General features: G+C 38.2%; 1 protein-coding gene across 1 annotated transcript; it reads right to left on the reverse strand.

The window, feature by feature from the left end:
• Positions 1-3,357: 3,357 nt before the first annotated feature.
• Positions 3,358-18,492, reverse strand: LOC131044726 (probable anion transporter 5). Its single transcript, XM_057978118.2, has 2 exons — positions 16,820-18,492; positions 3,358-3,886 (listed from the first exon to the last, which is right to left on the reverse strand). Exon 1 carries the CDS (start codon positions 18,245-18,247, stop codon positions 16,853-16,855), a length of 1,395 nt encoding a protein of 464 aa, XP_057834101.2. The 5' UTR covers positions 18,248-18,492; the 3' UTR covers positions 3,358-3,886; positions 16,820-16,852.
• Positions 18,493-19,748: the final 1,256 nt, after the last annotated feature.

Below are 19,748 nucleotides of genomic sequence, written 5' to 3' on the forward strand. Positions count from 1 at the left end.
CCTCGTATGTCAATACTTACTATCGAGCAATGGACATCGAGAGTGAAAACAAAACATCCTCTCGAGGGAAGAGGAAGACTAATGATGATGAGAGCACCGAAGGTAGCAGTGATGAAGAATCTAAAACCGTATGAGCCCTTCGACGGGATATGTTGAGAATGATGAAGGATTTGAACGCCGAGAAAGGAACCAGCAAAGAAGGTAATGAACTATGGTGTACTAAGTGCTTACATGAGGGGCACACGAAAGGTAATTGTCCTAGAAATATGTTTTGCGAGATTTGTCAAGTGATGGGTCATTCAATAAAGGAGTGTCCATACAATTTGAAGACTAGAAGTACGCGAGTACTCTTTGCACAGGGAGAGTCCACTCCATCAAAACCACAGAATGTATCGCCAGGCAGTTATGGAAATCAACGAGAGCGAAATCGAATACAATATGACTCTTGAGGACGTCCTATCATACAATGCCGACAATGTAGTGAATGGGTACACTTTGCAAGAGCCTACCAGAATAAGAAAGACAACATACAACTATTGTGCAAATGGTTTGGACCTAGGAATCATGAAGACACTGATTGCCCGAAGCAAAAGGGTATTAATATGCTAGATGTAGGGGAACAAGATGAGGCAGTTCTGGCAATCACAAGAGCATAGATGAGGAAGGCGATGTACCTGAACACTAGCACGGGGAAGGAACGACTTCGAGAAGCCAGAGTGAAGTAGAACAAGTGTTGGCAAAGGAACAAGTAACCTCCAATGGAACTGCAGGTACGTCATTTCGAGAGTCAGAGAAGAACATAGTTTGGCAGGTGCTATAGACAACCATACCCATCAAGGTGGTAGGCCTTCTTCAAACTATGTCGCAACTAAGAATGGCAATTGCCAACACAGTCATCCAGAAACAATGTAAGCCACAAGAGGAACTGTCGGGAAAACCACCATCCGAAGGGAATGAGGCTAGTGATCCAATGTTGTTGACAGTGAGCATTGGGAGGAAGTCGATTGTTGTTGAGGTGGAAATAATGGGCCAAAAGTTGGCAAACACCATCATTGACGGGGGCTCGGGAGTTAATGTGTTGTCAAAGGACACTAGGAAATGTCTGGGAAAGCCGACACCATGACCGCCGACCTTCCACTTGGTAGGTGTCGACCAGCACAACATCGAGCCATTGGGAACATTGATGGCACAAAAAGTAATGATTGGGACACAACAATTTTTCTTGGACTTCATAGTCATCCCATTGCAGAAGAAGGCATACGACGCACTCCTTGGGAGAGGATGGTTGATTAAGACCAAGGCGAATCATAATTGGAAGTGGAACACACTCTCGATCGAGAGTGACATGAAGAAGTACGTCATCGACTTGAGGAACCAGGCAATGAGTGAAGAATTGGAAGCCTCCGACTCAAAGTCTGAGGGTGGGTATTTTGGGATGAAGGGAGGACAGGAAACGATGAAACCTAATGACAAAGGAATGCTCAATCTAGAAGATTGCTTGGAGGATGAGACGAATTCTCTAAACGGATTATTTCACTGGCAGATGGAGGATTATGAAGTCTTCCACCCCAACTGTAACATGCTACAGATTGGCAAAATTGAGGAAGTGCAAAGTCCATACACAGGCCAAGTCTGAACATTATGTATAGGAACAGGCTCGAGGAAATTGTATGGGGTTAGGCAGTATGAGAAGGAGAAGAGAAGTTGCAGGAACGATGAAAGAAACTGGGAAGAACGTCACCCATACGCCATACGGGGGTTGTATGAGAAAGGATTGTACAAGTTGAAAGCACACCATCCATACAACAAATCTATATGGAATTTGGAAGCACATCATCTCCCTCAAATCGAAGGGAATTGCCGAAGGGATTGGCCGGCCAAAGGGAAAAATCCGTATGGGAAAGATTGAAGGGAATTGCTGACCAAAGGAAAAAAATTGTATGAACAAGGACGAGTTGAGACCAAACCATACCCTAAAGGGATCGAGCAACTTGCCAAACCTGCCAACCCATTCAAAGGGATAAAAAAATTGAGCACCATCAACCCATACATGAACATAGCCGTACGGACACGAGCACGGGTGGAAAGTGGTCCGTACGTCAAAGGGATCAAGTCGTACAGAATCGTACATGAGGAGCATCAAACCCTGCAAAGAGTGCATCTAGATTTAGTCGTACGAATGGACAAGCCTAGGTCGTACGGGTCAGCCATTGAACCATACATGCACATAGGTGTGTAGGTTGTACATGGCGAAAAGCAGACCGTACGTGTTATTTTTTCAAATCATACATAATTTGTATCAAACCATACTTGATGCATATGAGGCCGTACTTGAGGTGAAGGGAGTCGTATGTGGACAGAAGCATGTGGTAGAAGTGAAATCTCTATTTTTTGGCTTCATCAACAATGTTTTTGGCGTCTTATAAAATCATGAAAAATCATGTATGCCATGAGTTTCATGTGGTTTTGAAGGTTGTAATTTGTTGTTAGCGATGAGGGTGCTCCCCCTCAACCCCACCCCATACCACGACAGGGAGCACGCCCTTTGCGCTGCCCCGAGACCCCACAAGGGGCGCTGCCCCCAAACCCCCACAAGCGGCACTACTCGCAAACCCCCATTTGATTTGGCAGGTACACTAGAAGTTGGGGTTGTCTAGTACAAGTCATTGCCTACACTCTTGTCATTAGTATTTCCAAATATTACTTGATGTTTACTTGTCGTCTAAGGGGGATGATGTAGTTGGCATAAAATGCCTATGGTTATATTTGATAATATTTGTTATCCAACAATGTATTAATTAATTGTATTACGTGGGTTGTCACTCTCAATAGTTAGGTGTCAGTTGGTTGATGGTTGTGTACCTCTTGGCAACCGTCGGGTCCTTTAAATATGTTGTGTACTACCAAGGTAGTACGGTATAGTCGGATCTATTGTAATTCTTGGCCGACAATCGCTGGTCTCTTCTCTGTAATAATTGCATGTGCGAATAAGATATATTGTACAGCTATGTCTGGTATGCATTGTCAAGTACATTATTAATTCTTGTATTTAATTTATCAATTGTAGCAGTAAACATTTTCCTCTTACTTCCTACAATTAAAGTGTGATGTTGGTATTGTATATGTTGTTTATGGCATCAATTACAATATAAAATGTTTGTGTGTGTTAAGAAAAATTGGTAAATCTAAAGTTGATAAGAATTTGAAGCATAGCATTCAGCTCTTTACAGATCATGAAGACAATAGAGCACTATTTTTTGTACATTACCAACACCAAACCAGTTCTCGGAGTTCAAACCAAGAGTGGCAACAAGATACACAAGTTCAATAACTGATTCATTAGCTAACAACTTATCCCACAACTAGGCTTGGTAGCTACTATTGGGATGGCCGATATTTGCATTATAAACTACATATTGTGCTTTTTAGGAATTCTATTCTTTTCAAGCAATTGTTACAGATATTACATTCATTGCCATCTACATGGCATGCTGGCTTCTTAAAGACATGAAAGACCAAAAAAGAAACTTCTGGACTCACATGAAACATGATATCAATAAATTTGTTGAGTGTGATATGTGTCAATGCCACAAATGAGAAATGTTCAGACTTCAAGCACTCTACAAACATTGCACAATTCTAAGTTCCAACTGCAGTACAGATTGACATTTCCATGGATTTTATTGAGGGATTGCCCGAGTCTAGCAGAAGATCGATTATCATCTCTCTGTGTGCCCCTTTTTGATCATTGGCCCATTCTTATAAAGCCTCTACTATTTTAGAAGCCTTCATTTGCCAAACCTCCCACCTATATGGTATTCCCACTTCCATTGTATGTGACCATGATCCCCGCTTTACTAGTAACTTTTGGCAAGAACTATTTAAGCTGCAAGAAACGCAACTAAAAATCAGCTCAACATATCACCTACAAACTGATGGTCAAACAAAATAATCAATAAATGCTTGGTGACCTATTTACACTACTTTTCTTCAAAGCAGCAAACTCACTGGTCTAAGTAGCTACCTCTTGCCAACTGGTGGTACAAATACCTCTTACCATTCTTCAGCCAGGATGACAACATATGAAGCCAACCATCACAATCTCTCACATCCTAACTTCTAAGTGGTTCCAAGGTAGCGGTTGTCAACTCAACTCCCAGTCACCAAGAAAATCTACTCTAGACTCTCAAGGATAGCTTGTCCTCAGCTCAGAATTGTATGAACAAGCAAGCAGATCAACATCGCTCCTAGTGCACATTCACTTAAGGCAACATGGTCTTATTGCACCTACAGTTGTATAAGCAGGCATACTTGGAAATCATACGCAATCAGAAGTTAGCACCAAAATTCTATGAACCTTACCAAGTGCCATGGTGGGTTGGCCAAGTTGCTTACAAACTAAACCTGCCTTTGCCTTCTAAGATACATTTGGTTTTCTACGTGTCTTGAAGAAGGTCCTTAGACAACACCTTCACATTTTGTCAACACTTGTTGAATTGGATGACAAAGGTTCCATCATCCTCAAACTTAAAGTTATTCCACTTCTACCTATGTGAAATACATCGGAATTAATGTCAGACCTACATTGTAAAATGATTTTTTTCCGTGTTTTGAAATATAAATTGGGGAAATCATGTCAAATTCACATCAAAAGAGCTAACGCAAATCCAAACCAACATTGATGCATCTATTTTACATAGACATGTCAACTATTGGGTCAACCTTGCATTGGATTTGAACCACTTTAGCATCAGATCTTCACATCAAAGGTCCTATTAGCATCAACCATAGAAAGCAAAAAATTCAAAATAATTATAATATAATCTTCCAATATTATGAGCAAGATCACCACTCACCCGAAAGTTAACATGTCTTCAACAACCATTATTTCCCTTTGAAATTTTCCATTATCTGCACAAAGGAGTCAGCATTCCCCATTCTCCCATGTCTCTAACTTAATGGTTCACCGGTTTCTATTTATATGTTCATTTTACCACACCTTCATGCATGTGGTATTTTCATTTGGTAAGTTTTCATTTTAGCATTGGATTTAATGTCAACACATACACTGATAAAGAAAAAAAGAAGGATAGATTTTGGGTCCCATTGCAAGATTTACTGAAAAACTGAAGTGTATTGCATTTTGTGTGATAGTGTTCTTAAAATACAATTACACCAACTCCATAAACACACCATCACAAAAGTTTTGGTCCAATGGCAAGGCTTGCAACCAAAAGACACAACTTGGAAACTTCTCTACCAATTTCAACAATTGTTTCCACAATGCAACCCTTGAAGACAAAGCTTTCCAAAGGGAGAACGGATGTTAAGAGTCAGGACCATTATTTCCTAACCTTGTATTATTATCATTTTATGAGCATTATAGCGATCATAAGATTACTTATTTAGCTTAGACACATATTTTCAATGGGGCCAACCCTTGAGCATTAAGGTTAAAGTTTGTAATGCTTTTATATTGTAGTTGTAATGAACAAATGATCATCTTGAATCATATTTTGCATCAAAGCTCTATGCTTAAGGAGGTTGCCCCCTCAAAGAGGCCCACAATCCTTTATATTTAATTCATGAATATAAACATATTTGTATTTATTATGTATGTTCATTGAGCATCATGTTCATTTTGCATGTTGATGATTTTATCTTGACCATCTTTCGCAACTATATTGTGCCATATCAGTGTGGTATAAACTTGTAGGGATAGTTTGCCACTCCCATAAAACAGTATAATGCTTTAATGTTAGTTAGCATTGGCCACTACACCGTTATAGGATCAAATCTTAAGCCATGCTCATCTATCTAAAACTTAAGATGGATGAGATCCACAATCCTAAAATTGCACTTCCTTGATTTGGCATGTGGTTGCACCCTCTCTGCCTGTGCAGAATTGTGTCGATATAAAAAAAATTGTTCTTTCAAGGTGCTATTAAAGATCAATATGTTAACATGATTATATCATACAAGAAGGATTTGGGGAAATCATCAAATAACCAAGAGAATGTTTTCAACACATCAGTCAAGCTAAAAGATATTGCTTAATCCATAAATGAATCTAGCTCACTATCAATGATCCCATAAACTAGGATGGATATTCCACACAGTAATTGTGAACTTATAGATTTAAAACCTAATTTAAGAGAGAATTGATGTCTGCAACTAATAAGCACAAATGAACAAGGAAATAAAGTCAAAAGAGAGAGCAACACCAACTCAAGGAGACTAGTTTACCTTGAGAAACCCACTTTCGGCAAAAGCTCCAGCTGAAATGTGAGTGAACACTCACTTAGAGTACTTCAATTGCTGCTTACAAGTGGAGGATGCCACAAAGGCTTAATAACAAAGCTTCAACACAATCAAGAATAGCTCCAAACAACCTCTAAAATCTCTTAAAACTTTTGAAAGCCTCTATTGGTGTGACACCCAAAAGAAAACAAAGTATTTAGAACTAAAATTTAAAACTCATTTACTAGCCCTCTAGAATGCTTGAGCATCGAGCAACAACTAAGAACTAAATGTACAAGGTCTACAATATTTATTTATAGCATCTTACCAATCTCTTTTGTAAAGACCCCTGCTGATGCTGATATTTTTTGTTTTGGTTTTGAAGTTTTGTAATTTTTTTGTGTTTTGCAAGGGTTTATCATAAAAAAGCAAATACATATAAACTAAAATAATCTCACAAACTGAATAATCTAAGATTGATATAGGAAATGACAGCTGCAATCAAATATCTTCACTATTCATTGAATTATGAAACTTTTACATAAGCATGCATACCCAGATAAAGAGATTAACAGCTGCTGATTTAATTTTCTGCTAAAAAGCAACCCCTAATGCAGATTAATCCTTCTTTATTGTGCAATTTCGAAGGATTAAACTCCCAAAAGGGTACAGCTATCTTCTCCAATGCTGGCCGATTCTTCTTAACCCAAAAACAATATTTTTAGAACAACTCCTCAGTCAAATCAACCCAAAATTCAGTGCAAAGGGTACGGCTGTATTGCTTGCTGATATACAGCCTGTTGTGGATGGTAATATTGTGAATTTTTTAATGATCATAATCTGCTCATGAAACTCCTTAAATTCACCTCCAAATTTTTGTCCAATAAGCACAATCTTGGCCTCTGTGTGAAGCCAACTGATTAGCAATCCTCAGCTGAATATTACACGACCTCAGATAGCTGCTGCAATGAAGTAGCTACGCTCTCCAATGCCCAATAGTTCTGAAATTTGCAGAAACCCTTGGTCTCTTCAAACCCCTATGCTCTCCAATAAACAAGTTTTAAGAAAAAAATCACATAATGAGTTCGATTTCTCTTGCAAAGCCTTATATCTCCTCATGAAGTGTGATTTCCTCTAAAAGCATTTTTAAATAACATTTAAAATGTTGTTACATTTAAACTTAGGAAATCATTTTAACTTCTCATTAATATTGGACCCCATAATTAATTGTAATAATGGCCCCCTTTCGATGATGACTCGACCCTCAACTTTAAGTGAAATTATAAAGTTAAATTATAACTTTATAATAAGCCATTTAATGATTTAAAATTAATTTGGCCACTAAAATATTAATAACTCCCAAAATACTTATTATTTAGCCATACCGTCCGAAATGGGAGTCAACACTGCTAATCACCATATGACCAGATGCTCTTGCTAAAAATAGAAAGGGTCCTTCTCGATCATTCTCTGACTTACTATAAATAGTAAGTATAGCAAATGAAGTCCAAACGAAGTCCAATCTGAGCCAAATGAAGACCAAACTGAAACATACTGAATTTTGGAGAAGACAAGAACCTCCATTAACCAGGCCTCTGCCTTAGATAACCCTCTATCCCCCAATTATTAGCCTACAAGGCTCAGAATGATAGGCTAATCGTTAAAAAATAGGAACAAGCTAAAAAGGGGACTTTACATCTTCAAACTCTTCATTGCCTCTATTGGTGCCATAAAAATAGAGTGTTTGTCATGTTGAAAATTGTATATTCTTGCAATTTCAAATTACATTTTGGAATCATTTTGGTGTTTGCCTCCCCTAGAATGTTTTTTGGGTCCATTTAGCCCTTGTCTTAGCCTTTTTCTAGCCATGGTACCAAGTTTCTGCTTCCTATGGTCCTTTTTGTAAAATTTCATGTTGCAATTGTGGTAGCATTGTGATTTAATTGTGTTCACCTTTTCTAGAGCAAAGATTATTCAAACGCTATTGTGACACACAAATATATGTACAACACACTTACATCTTGCATCAATTTATGTTCAACAATCATTTTTTAGTACTTTGCCACCAACTACTTACACTAGTGTGATGTCCCCTATTGGGATCTTCCCTCAAATTATCCTAATTTAACCTAGGTAGGGTTTAGAACAATATTTTTTGGTCTGAGATTGTTGTATTAGTTCTTAATCTGGAACCTGCAATCAGATTAGTACACCAATAAACATATCATTCAACAATGTACAAAGCTAAATTCCTTATCTATAATATTCCATTAATGTCTCTGGAAATTCATCCAATCAGCCCATCGCTATTATGAAGTCTGTGGGAGATCATACAGGGTGTCTTAAAGCCTATCAAACAGGTTCAGGATATGGAAAGTACTGCCGTTCGTTACCTCCTGCTTAACTCATTGGAGTTCAGGGGTACAGAGATACCTCCATGGCCACCAACAAGCCCTGCTTAACCCAGAATGGATCCTCTGGCTGTCTACTCTACCTGTATGTACGTATCATCCCCTTCACAATAGGATGTCTGATTGGTTGTATTTCTGTAGGTGTTATTTTATCTATAATATGCAGATTTATGAATATATATAGCAGATTGAAAGCTAATTAAAAATATATGCATACAGACAACAGTACTGTTCAGAAATGCAGTCTTGATACTGATTGAAATGCAAATTTAAAAATGTTTAGGAATGCAGACTCAATGTTAATTAGAATGCAGATTTAAGACTAATTGGAAATTGCAGATTTACTAGGGATATCGTTCTAAGATCCATCAAAATATTAGTTACATATAAAGTATATTGATTCTTACTTCACATCAAATTATCCAAAATAATTTAATACTCAGATCACTGAAAGGATGCTATGTTTATCTCCAACTCAGGGTACCGAATCCCTTCAATCTCTTATCATCCTCCATTATATTCCTTCCCATTGGTGGCATCTCCTCCCAAATGGAAACCTTTTGACAAGAATGTGTCCCTTGGCCATCGAATTTTCCTTCATAACTAATCTGTCCTTCAAGACGTAGTTAGTGGAACTGTGGAACTAACTAATACTACTATGTTAGATTTAAGGAATGAAATCACGTAACATTAAGAGATGATTAACTAACCAGAATCCACTATTGTCCTATACTTTTATCCTTGAAGAAATCAAAATTAATCATGCTCATCGATCACTGGAACAAAGTTATTCACAGTGCTGGGTCAGATCAGGTAATGAGTTCATTGTAGGGGGCATGACAGTCCACCCCTCCCAAGATTGCTTGTCCTCGAGCAATTTCAAATTCAGATGGCTGAAGATTTTTTCTCCTTCGCATGTTGCATCCTCTTCAGGTAGGCCCTTCCATTTGATCAAGAATTCTAGGATGGTCTTATTCCTCAAATGCTTCTCCCTCATGTTGAGAACAGCTTCAGGTTCCAAGATTAGTTTTCCCTCATCATCAAGAGGGGTAATTCTGCACATGGGGTGACTTGTTGCCCTAATACTTTCTTGAGTCTTGATACATGAAAAATGTTGTGAATACGGCTGTTCTCGAGCAACTCCAATTCGTAGGCCACTTCCCCGATTTTCCTTATCATCTTATAAGGTCCACAAAATCAGGGTTTTAGCTTTTCTACTCCACTTACTTTGATGGATGATTGCTTATATGGTTGTAGCCACAAAAATACCAAATCTCCAATTTCGAATGTCCTCTCAATGCGGTTTCGATCAGCATAGATCTTTTGTTGATTTTGTGCCTGGTGCAAATTGTCCTTGAGGGTATTCATAATGTCCACATTCTGTTCTACAAAATCCTTGGCCCCTAATACTCTTCTTTCTTATGAAATCAAACTTCCGAAGGAAGTTGATTCATAACCATACAATGCTTTGAACGGACTCATCTTGATTGAGATGTGATGAGTGGTATTGCAAGAATATTCACCAAGGTGCAAACATTTTATCCATGTGTTCTGCTGGCCGGTGACGTGATTCCTCAAATATCCCTTTGATCCATTTATTAACAATTTCAGTCTGTCCACTATTTGAGGGTGGTAACTAAGACTGGGTATAAGATTAGTCCCTTCTAACTAAAAGAGTTCTTGCCAAAATTGGTTGAGGAATCAACTATCTCAATCACTAACTATGTTCCTTGGTAGACCATGTAATCTAAAGATCTCTTTGAAGAATACTTCCACTATTTGTGGAGCCCAATACTCGGTAGTTATTGCAAAGAAGTGAGCATATTTGGTGAGTCAATCTACTACTACATAAATGCAATCCTTCCCTTGGACTTTCGGCAACCCAGTTATGAAGTCCATCGATATACTTTCCCGTTTTTTATTTGAAATGGGCAAAGGTTGAAGAAGTCCTGATGGATAGCTTTGCTCGGTTTTGTTTCGTTGACAAGTCATGCATTCTTGTACATGCTTATAAACACCTTTCTTAAGACCTTTCCAAGAGTATCTATCCCGCACTTGTTTGTAAGTTTTATAATACCTTTGGTGTCCCACTAAAGGATTGTCGTGGTGCTCCTTAAGGATTTTTTCCTTCATCTTTGAATTGGGCACAAGGAAAATCCTATTCTTGTATGGGATAAGCTCTTCAACTATTTTGTACTCTTCATTGAGAACAAGGCCTTCAAGAATATCATTAGCCTGTGTGTCTTTGGCATATTCTGCAATGATATCATTTTTCCAATCTGCTGCTATACTAGTTAGTGTGTTCAAATAGAGCCATCTTGATAAAGCATCTCCTACAACATTATTTCTCCCTTTCATGTACTCAATATTGAAATTGTAAGCTTGTATTTTGCTTACCCACTTCTGTTGTCTATCATTTAGGTCCTTTTGATTCATAAAGTACCTCAAACTATTGTGATCAGTCTTGACATTGAATTTTCCACAAACCAAGTATTGTCAAAACTTGGCCAAGGCATGCATTATAGCTAGCATCTCTTTATCATACATTGAGTAGTGTCTTTCCGTTTCAGTGAGCTTGCGACTTTCAAATGCAATGGGATGCTTATTTTGCATAAGAACTGCTCCAATTCCTTCCTCGGAGGTATCACACTGAAGTTTGAAGGGTAATGTGAATCAAGAATACCTCAAATAGGGCATGTACTCATTGTTTCTTTTAGTTTCCCGAATGCTTGTTGAGACATTTCATTCCACATAAAGGCCCCCTTCCTAGTCAAGTTTGTGAGTGGGGCAGCAATTTTGGAGAAACCCTTTAAGTTTACAAAGCACCTATAGTAACTACATAGTCCTACAAAGCCCCTTAGTTATGTTAGGGTTTTGGCCATTCCTTAATGGCATTAATCCTCTTTATATGCACTTACTCCTTGTGCATTGATCTTGTGACCTAGATAAAGGATCTCTTCCAAGCCAAACTCGCATTTTGACGCTTTAGCGTACAAAGATTCTTGTTCCAAGATGTCTAGGACTTCCTCAATGTATTTGAGATGTTCTTCCCATGTCCTGCTGTAGATAAGAATGTCATCGAAGAATATGAGTAGGAACTTCCTCAATTGTTTCCAAAAAATATGATTCATACACAACTAAAATGTTGCTAGAGCATTTGTTAACCCAAACGGTAGGACTAAAAACTCGAAGTGCCCATAATGACACCAGAAGGCAGTTTTTGGAATGTCTTCTTTTCTCATTCTTATTTGATGATAACCTGACCGCAAATCAATTTTGGAAAAATATTTTGCTCCATGGAGTTTGTCGATTAACTCATCAATTCTTGGTATAGGATAACGATTTTTTATTGTTTTCTTGTTTAGAGCCCTATAGTCTATACACAACCTCATAGTTCCATCTTTTTTCTTGACTAGGACTACGGATGATTTGAAAAGACTAGAAATACGTTGAATATTGCCCATTTCTAGTAGATTCTTTAATTTGACAGGGGTGTTGGTAAGGTGTGGTGATCACTAGTTTTGCCCCTTCTTCCAACTCTATTGTATGCTCAAATCCTCTTTTGGGGGGTAGTCCCAGGGGGATATCATCAAATACTTTCTTATATTTGATCAAGATGGGTTGGATGTCAATGTGAATTTTGTGCATTTTCGAGACAAGCTTGGAGTTGTGGAGAATGAAGCCCTTGCTGAGAGGGAGTCTCAGCATCAATGATTTCTTGAGATGTATTTTAATGCACTCTTCTTTGTGAGAGAAGTTTGAGGTGCAAGCCCTTGTTAATGCATTCTTCTTTGTGAGAGAGAAGTTTGAGGTGCAAGCCCTTGTTAATGCATTCTTCTTTGTGAGAGAGAAGTTTGAGGTGAAAGCCCTTGTTCCACCCTTTGCAAGTAGGTATGGTGGATCCACCCTCTGGGAGTAGCCATGGTGGATGTCATGGGAGAAATTCCATGACTTGGCACTTGTGTTTATTCACCCTCTGGGAGTAGACATGGTGAACGTCATCATGTTGAGTGACTTCGTGATGAGCACTTGTGTTCATTTGTATTTCCATACATAGGAGTATCCATGATGGACCCACCCTCTGGGAGTAGCCATGGTGGATGTCACTATGTGACTCAGATGTCAAGAAGGATTCCTCCCTAGCTAAGAGGGAGTGTTAATGTGATAGCGTTGGTCGGTATCCTTCAGGGCCAACATAGACAACTAAATTGTCTAATTGGCCTAATCGGCCTTAGACAATTTAGTTATACCGATTTGCTTATATTCATTAATATGCCAACTTCATATTGAATCAATCTTGTTAACAAATAATGATTAAGACATGTTAATTAAGAAGTGTCTTTTGGGATTGAATCAGTTCTAATAAAGACGTGTTAAATATCAATGTAATCAATCCCTATCTAAAGATCGTGTTGATTAATAAGAAGCCGACTCTTGATCAAGTCGTGTTGGTTGAGCAAGACGTGATTGATATAAAGATCTATTCTCTCCATCACCTTTAGCAATCAAGTAGCAAGCAGATCGTGTTCTCTCCATAAGTATCGAATCATTCATACAAGCAGATCAAATTATTTTGCCTTCAGCAGATTCACATTTCTCCTTCAGCAATTCATATTCTAGCAAAGTGTGTATATCTCCATATAGATTATCTTCAGCAGTTCGAGATATCCTACAGCAGTTCGTTGACATTCATCTACAGCTGTTTGAGAACCAACTAAGGAAGATCAATTGTATAAACAGATTGTATATTCTCTATAGTGAATTGTTGCCATCCATATATATAGCTTCAAGTGTGAAGCAAAATCATTGTAAAGTCTCTTGACATAATTAAGATAATAAAGACATATTCATTGCTAGGTTTCTAACCTTCAATAGGAAGGTTTTCCCAGGGTAAATTCTGTGCATTTGTGTTTGATTTACTGTATAACTAATCTGATCACCAGAACTTAACACATTGAACCATAGCTCCCGTAGCGGAGGCTGTTGTAAATCCCTTAAAGTTCTTCGGTTTGAACTTCATCCTTGCAACTAATTTCTCATCGATGAAATTATGGGAGGCTCCACTATCTACTGGGGTGATAACCCTATGCCTTTTGAGGGTCCTCTTAATTCTGAATGGACGATGCTGGGAAGCTTGGGAAATGGTAGCTAGATATACATGTTCCTCCTCGCCTTCCTCCTTTCTTTTTCTAGGGTTTCCTTTCTCCCATTCTTCTTCGTCGGATAGTACTTCTATTTGCCGTGCTTGTCCTTGTTTCTTGCACCTATGCCCTAGTTTCCATTCTTCCTTGCATCTGAAACATAATCCCTTATTTAGGCATTCTCTTTTGTCTTTGTAAGTTAGATCAGATTTTTATCCTTCATTATGAAGAGATTTGGCATGATTATGTGGAGATTGATTTCTCATAGAATATTTGTCCTTTGTAAATGTGACATCCACATTTAGGGCTTATTAAATTGCATCCTTGAGTGATGAAGGGTTAAAGGCACTTACTAATCTACGAATAGAATCTTTTAGTCCTTGGACAAATAAGTAAGCTAATCTTCTTTGGGATACTTCAGGTACCATTACGGACAGCTTTTGGACTTGAGTGACATAATCTTCCACATTTCTTTGTTGCCATCCTTGAGTGATGAAGGTTTAAGGGCACTTACCAATCCACGAATAAAATCTTTTAGTCCTTGGACAAAAAAGTAAGCTAATCTTCTTTGGGATACTTCAGGTATCATTACAGACAGCTTTTGGAATTGAGTGACATATTCTTCCACATTTCCTTGTTGCGTTAGTAGGGTGAGTTCCCTAAAATACCACTCAGCATGTTTTTGGTAAAATCTTTGGATGAGTTCTTGGGTGAATTCATCATAGATAGTTATGTGTTGATGATCTTGAGTAATGAGGCCATGATGCCAGCAGTCATGGCCTGTCCCCTCCAAGTGGAGTGTGGCAAATTTGATAGCATTTTCTTCAGTCATTGGACTAAGTGCAAGGTATGTGTCTAGTTTTTGGATCCAAGAATGTGCTGTTATTTTCTGTGATCCATCAAATTTGGGGAGGGTCATTTTGCTGAATCTATCTTTTAGGTCTTTGTCAGGTTGCCCCCATTTCCTACTTGGAGCACTCTGTGTTTTTATGTCACAGTAGTCCCTGAAAGGAATATCCTTCTTAATTTCAGGGTCTAATCTTGAGTATGCTTCCCCAATTTCTTCCAAATTATCCATGATCTGATTATTTGCATCTTCTATCATATCTTCTTCCCTGGGTAAAAAATAAGGTCTTGTTGGTCTAGGGGCTGAGGCTCGGGGAAACATATTATTATTCTCAGAATGATCAGAATTAGTATCCCGCCCATGGGTTTGGTTGGGTCTGAAATTACTGCTACTCATGTTTTGAATAGCTTGGAGGAGTATGCACAGAGGAAAAAGTCGCAGCAAGTTTTAAAAGCTGATTTTTGCATGACAGCAGTGGTAAAAGCATATTGGTGGGCATCTGGAAGCATGCTTATGATCCCAAGAGTTCTTCCATGGTGGTAGAACAAGTTGCACGGCATTTGGATCATTGAAATAAATGAGAGGAGCACTAATGGGGAGTCAAAATGCACAAAACTACTGTTGTGTTTCCATGTTGAGTAACCTACATGTTAATTGGTCCAATTTGTTGCATCCATGATGCAAAAATCAAAGGAGCTATTGTTGCTATGGCATGTTAATATAACCCTGTTTTCATTATATAATTAGTATTTCTTTGTAGTCATTGAAGTGTAAGACCTGAGATGGAGCGGCCATGTAGAGGGTAATATAACTTTCATTTGTTGTTGATACAAGCTTGAAAAACTAAGATCCATAAAGTGCAATGTGTGCAAAAGTGGTAATCTGTTCTAAGTCTCTTAACATGTATGTTCTTCTTCGCTGATAATTGAGGTAAGTATATGCAAGCAAGCAGCTCGAGTGAGAGCTCCACCCCAGTCTACAAGAAGATTCCAAAAACCAAGAAAGGGCACCAAATGCATTGGAAGAATTCAGAAGTCCAAGAACATATTGGTTATAGGCAAGCACGAACTGGTAAAGCATTTTTCAGCGAAGTAAGGATTGACAATACCAGAGAGGCAATGGTTCTAGGAATCCCAACATGAGAATATTAAAAGGTTGATTCCTATCTTTTTATTTTTAAAGCATTGGGGACTCAAAAACCTTTAAATTTGGGTGTGTGTGTTCCAAAATGGATATGGTTCGTCACCAAGATCAGTTGTTTGAGTTCAGTGACTGTTTTGGAATGAATGGACACGGTTTTGGCCTCATAAATGCAATTGTCTTGCAGGGTCAAAAACAGTACTTTGGTGGTACCGAAAGATAAATATTTTTACATTCTCAAGTTTCTCTCAAAAAAATTGTACTTACCAAAAAAGCAGCAACTTGCTTTGAGTCTGTATGCAAAAGTATGACTTCCAAAAGATGGAGAACAAGACGAGCATTTAAGGGACAGTTTTGTAACTGTAATGTGAAGCTTACAAAACCGCCGGTTCCATAGAAGGTGGTTTTATAACTGCCGGGGTGGTTTTGAAACTACCAATCTAATAAATGAGGCAATTTTGTTATGAACAAGTAGACAAATAAAGATAATGTGGAGAGAGAACATTGATTCAACCCGTAGACCTCTCTATCTAAAACAGCAACGCTCCATCATTTAGTTGCTTTAACTCCATTTACTGGCTTGTGATAGGCAGTTTTGAACTTACTCGCTGAACATGCTAAGCTAATGTGAAATTGATTCAACCAAGTCTGCTGTAAATAACTTAGCAGGAAAGCCTTCGCTTCTTTATGTTTTTTGTTCGAATGTAATATCAATAGGTCCTGTTCTGTACATAGTGTAGCTATTTACTCTCTATAATTAAGAATATTCACTAACTTTTCGAAAGGAAAAACAAGCTAGTCTCGGACAGAAACTCTCTCCGATTTAATTAATAGTTACAAATATACTGGATTGTGGATTTGCAAATAGCAAAATACATATTAAAATAGCTGAGTCAAAAGTCACCCACTTTGCAGGAAAAGATCGAGATTGATCAGAAAAAAGGGAAAAAAACTGTTAACTTCAGGAAACAAAGCTGTAAGAAAACTTAAAAGAAATTTTGATCTGCTATTAAAAGAAAAAATTATTCATCGACTCCTACCTTTAGAATTTAGATGTTACATTTTGGAGAGAGCTAATCAAAAATTCTCTCCCCGGTTGCGAACATTAAAAATATGACAGCACTGAAAATGCAAAGGAATGCTGGAATACAAAAGATCTGAGTCCAACTGTTTGGATTTGAGAGATCCATATTGGCAGCTTTAGCCGACTCAAGAATTTGACCTGTCAAACCCACACCGACTATTCCGGCCAGCGTGCCAGCTGTATTAGAAATTCCCATTACTATGCCTGCATAGCGAGGAGCAACATCCAAGTGGTTAACAGCAAAACCTGCTCTTCCAAGTGCTAGAAAGCCAAGGGACACAGAGGAACAAAGCACTGCTCCCCAGGAAGTTCTCAAGGTAGGCATCATCATCAAAGCAAAAGCGGAAACAAGAAAACCTCCAGTGTTGAGCCATTTCCTCGTATTTGTCACAGAAACTAGCCTTCTCGTGATCAGGTAATCAGCTAGCACTCCACCTATATTGGAGAACACAAACATATTCAAATAGGGGAGCATTTTTGAAGAGCCCATTTTCTGAAGGCTCAGCTGCAGACCCATTTCAAAATATGTTGGCAGCCAGTTCATCAAAACATAAAGGGCATAATGGAATGTAAAATTGTTGACAACAATGGCCCAAATGGGCAAGCTAAACATTAAATTTTTCCAAGGAATGGAAGCACGACTCTTCTCTGGAGTAGTAGTGTCAATCACGAAACCATTTTTGTGTTCTTTGTCTCGAGTAAGCGGCAGCAAACCCTTACCATTGCCATATTTTGTAGATTGACCAAAGCCAGCAGAGAGGGCTTTTGAACGATCTGAACGTGGGGGATCAGTGGCACACATAAGCCAAATAAGTGCCCAAGTGCCACCCATGGCTGCCTCTGCTAAAAAAACTGCCCGAGGTCCACTGAACTGGACAATGCCAGGCAGAAAAAGCATCCCTGCAGCGGCTCCAAAATACATGCCTGATGTAGTAAGGGAAACAGATCGTGACCTTTCATGAGGTGGAACCCATTGAGCCAAAACATTATGAATCGAAGGGAAAATAAAACCTTGTGCCACACCAACAAGGAGGCGCGCAATTACCATTGCTTTAACCCTCCCCGGGTCCAGGGGCACTACTGCGGTTGTCAAAGACCACATTATAAACGAAAAAAGAAGAACACGTCTGCCCCCAATTCTCTGTGCAACCCAACCTCCAGGAATCTGTGACAGAGCGTAGCCATAAAAGAAAGTAGATAGAATTAAACCCTTTGTTGATTGGCTTATTCCAGCTGCATCTGCTGCTGCTGTGTATGCGATGGAGAAGCCCACTCTTTCAATGTAGCACACGCAGGTACACACAAATGTCAATCCAACAATGATGTGGCGTGCAGCCACGCTTCTCCCCATTGCTGTGCAACAACTTTTGACAATCTTAAACATTACCTACTCCTAATATCCATGTTTGCCCGCTTCTATTCACTGGTTCATGTACATTCTACAGCACCTGGATCTGAATTGTACAGAGGGAGGCACGATCAAGAAACAAGCCTTCCTAACTATTCCTTTGCTCCGGGCAATCCTCTACATGCTGAGGTAGCCTCAATTGAAAAAGCAATCCAATTCATACATTTTAGCATGCTTTGAAAACTTCAAGTAGCTTTTACGAGGTCCTAGTCAACTCTTCCATCTATAGATTTTATAATCGTCGCAGAAATAAGTTCAATTCGCACAATTTTCTAGGTAATTTTGATCTAATGATGAAGGCAATTATTATAAGCCTATAAAAATGGAATTTTAAATACTAATGGACTGTTTTATAAAATTTAGATACTAATGGACTGTCTTATAAAATTTAGATACTAATGGACTGTCTTATAAAATTTAGATACTAATATTTGCATGATCTTTCCAGTGAAGACAGAGAGTAAGAAAAGAAAATGTAAATTAAGTTGTCTTCTTAATATAAAAGAATTGTTTTTTTCATTTTCTTTTGTATAAAGAGTCTAAATGGGTGGCGTGTTTGTTTAAGTGTTTTGGGTTTGTCTCATTTAGATCTTGAGTTAGATTCTCTCTTAGATTTATTCGATGGCTAGTCAGTTCGGACCTAAGCTCCAAATCGTTGGGCTAATATGCTAATTCTTCTCATTTACTAAAAAATATATACTTCTTGTATAAAGAAAATATTTTAAATACATCTATTTGAAAGATGTCAAGAGATATTAGTCTCGAGAAATATTAAAGTTATTTTCCTATATGAATACTAATATAGATATCTTACAAAGTGAAAAAGACAACATTTTTATAAAGGAAAGTGTTGAGAATGGCACATGAAGGTTTTCCACATATGTGGGCATGTTCTAGGGTGGCATAAGGCCACGTTTATGGCTACTACAGAAGGTCACAGGCCTCTTCAAAAACTTCTCTATCCTCTTAACTTTGTTTTCAAGTATGTAGGAGTCAATTAATAAATTATTAGTGTATTTCGGTGTGTGGATCTAGTGAATAGGGGTGTTGATCACCTCTATTGCTTCCTTTGCTTCATTTTTATCCTTGTTTTTGTCCTTCCTTCATTATAGTTGGCAATATGGTAACCCTTAGGGATATTGGTGTACCCAATCTTTTTTCTTTTAAGGAAGTGATTAATGTTATTGAAACTTCCTCTTTGAAACATGTAAATGCTATCAACTTTTTATTTCATGCAACTCGAGAATCTAATATTGTTTAATCCCAGAGGACTTGTCCAAAGCCTAATGGTTGCTTGGAGAAATGTAAAGACTAACCTATTCTATTTATTAATCTAGAAGCCATATTCAATGATGTTTCGTATTTGTAGAAGCTTGCTCTTATTTATAATTGTGTGGGGCTTTGAATCTCTATAATCTTTTTGGAGATTTGGGTTAGAAAGAAAAGGAACTTGAAAGGTAACTTAGAAATTATTTTG

Source organism: Cryptomeria japonica, chromosome 3, assembly GCF_030272615.1.
Source record: "Cryptomeria japonica chromosome 3, Sugi_1.0, whole genome shotgun sequence".
NCBI classification, from domain to species: Eukaryota; Viridiplantae; Streptophyta; class Pinopsida; order Cupressales; family Cupressaceae; genus Cryptomeria; species Cryptomeria japonica.

Bases quoted from the DNA above. Each gene is read 5' to 3' on its own strand.
- LOC131044726 (XM_057978118.2), bottom strand. From the start codon at position 18,247: ATGTTTAAGATTGTCAAAAGTTGTTGCACAGCAATGGGGAGAAGCGTG.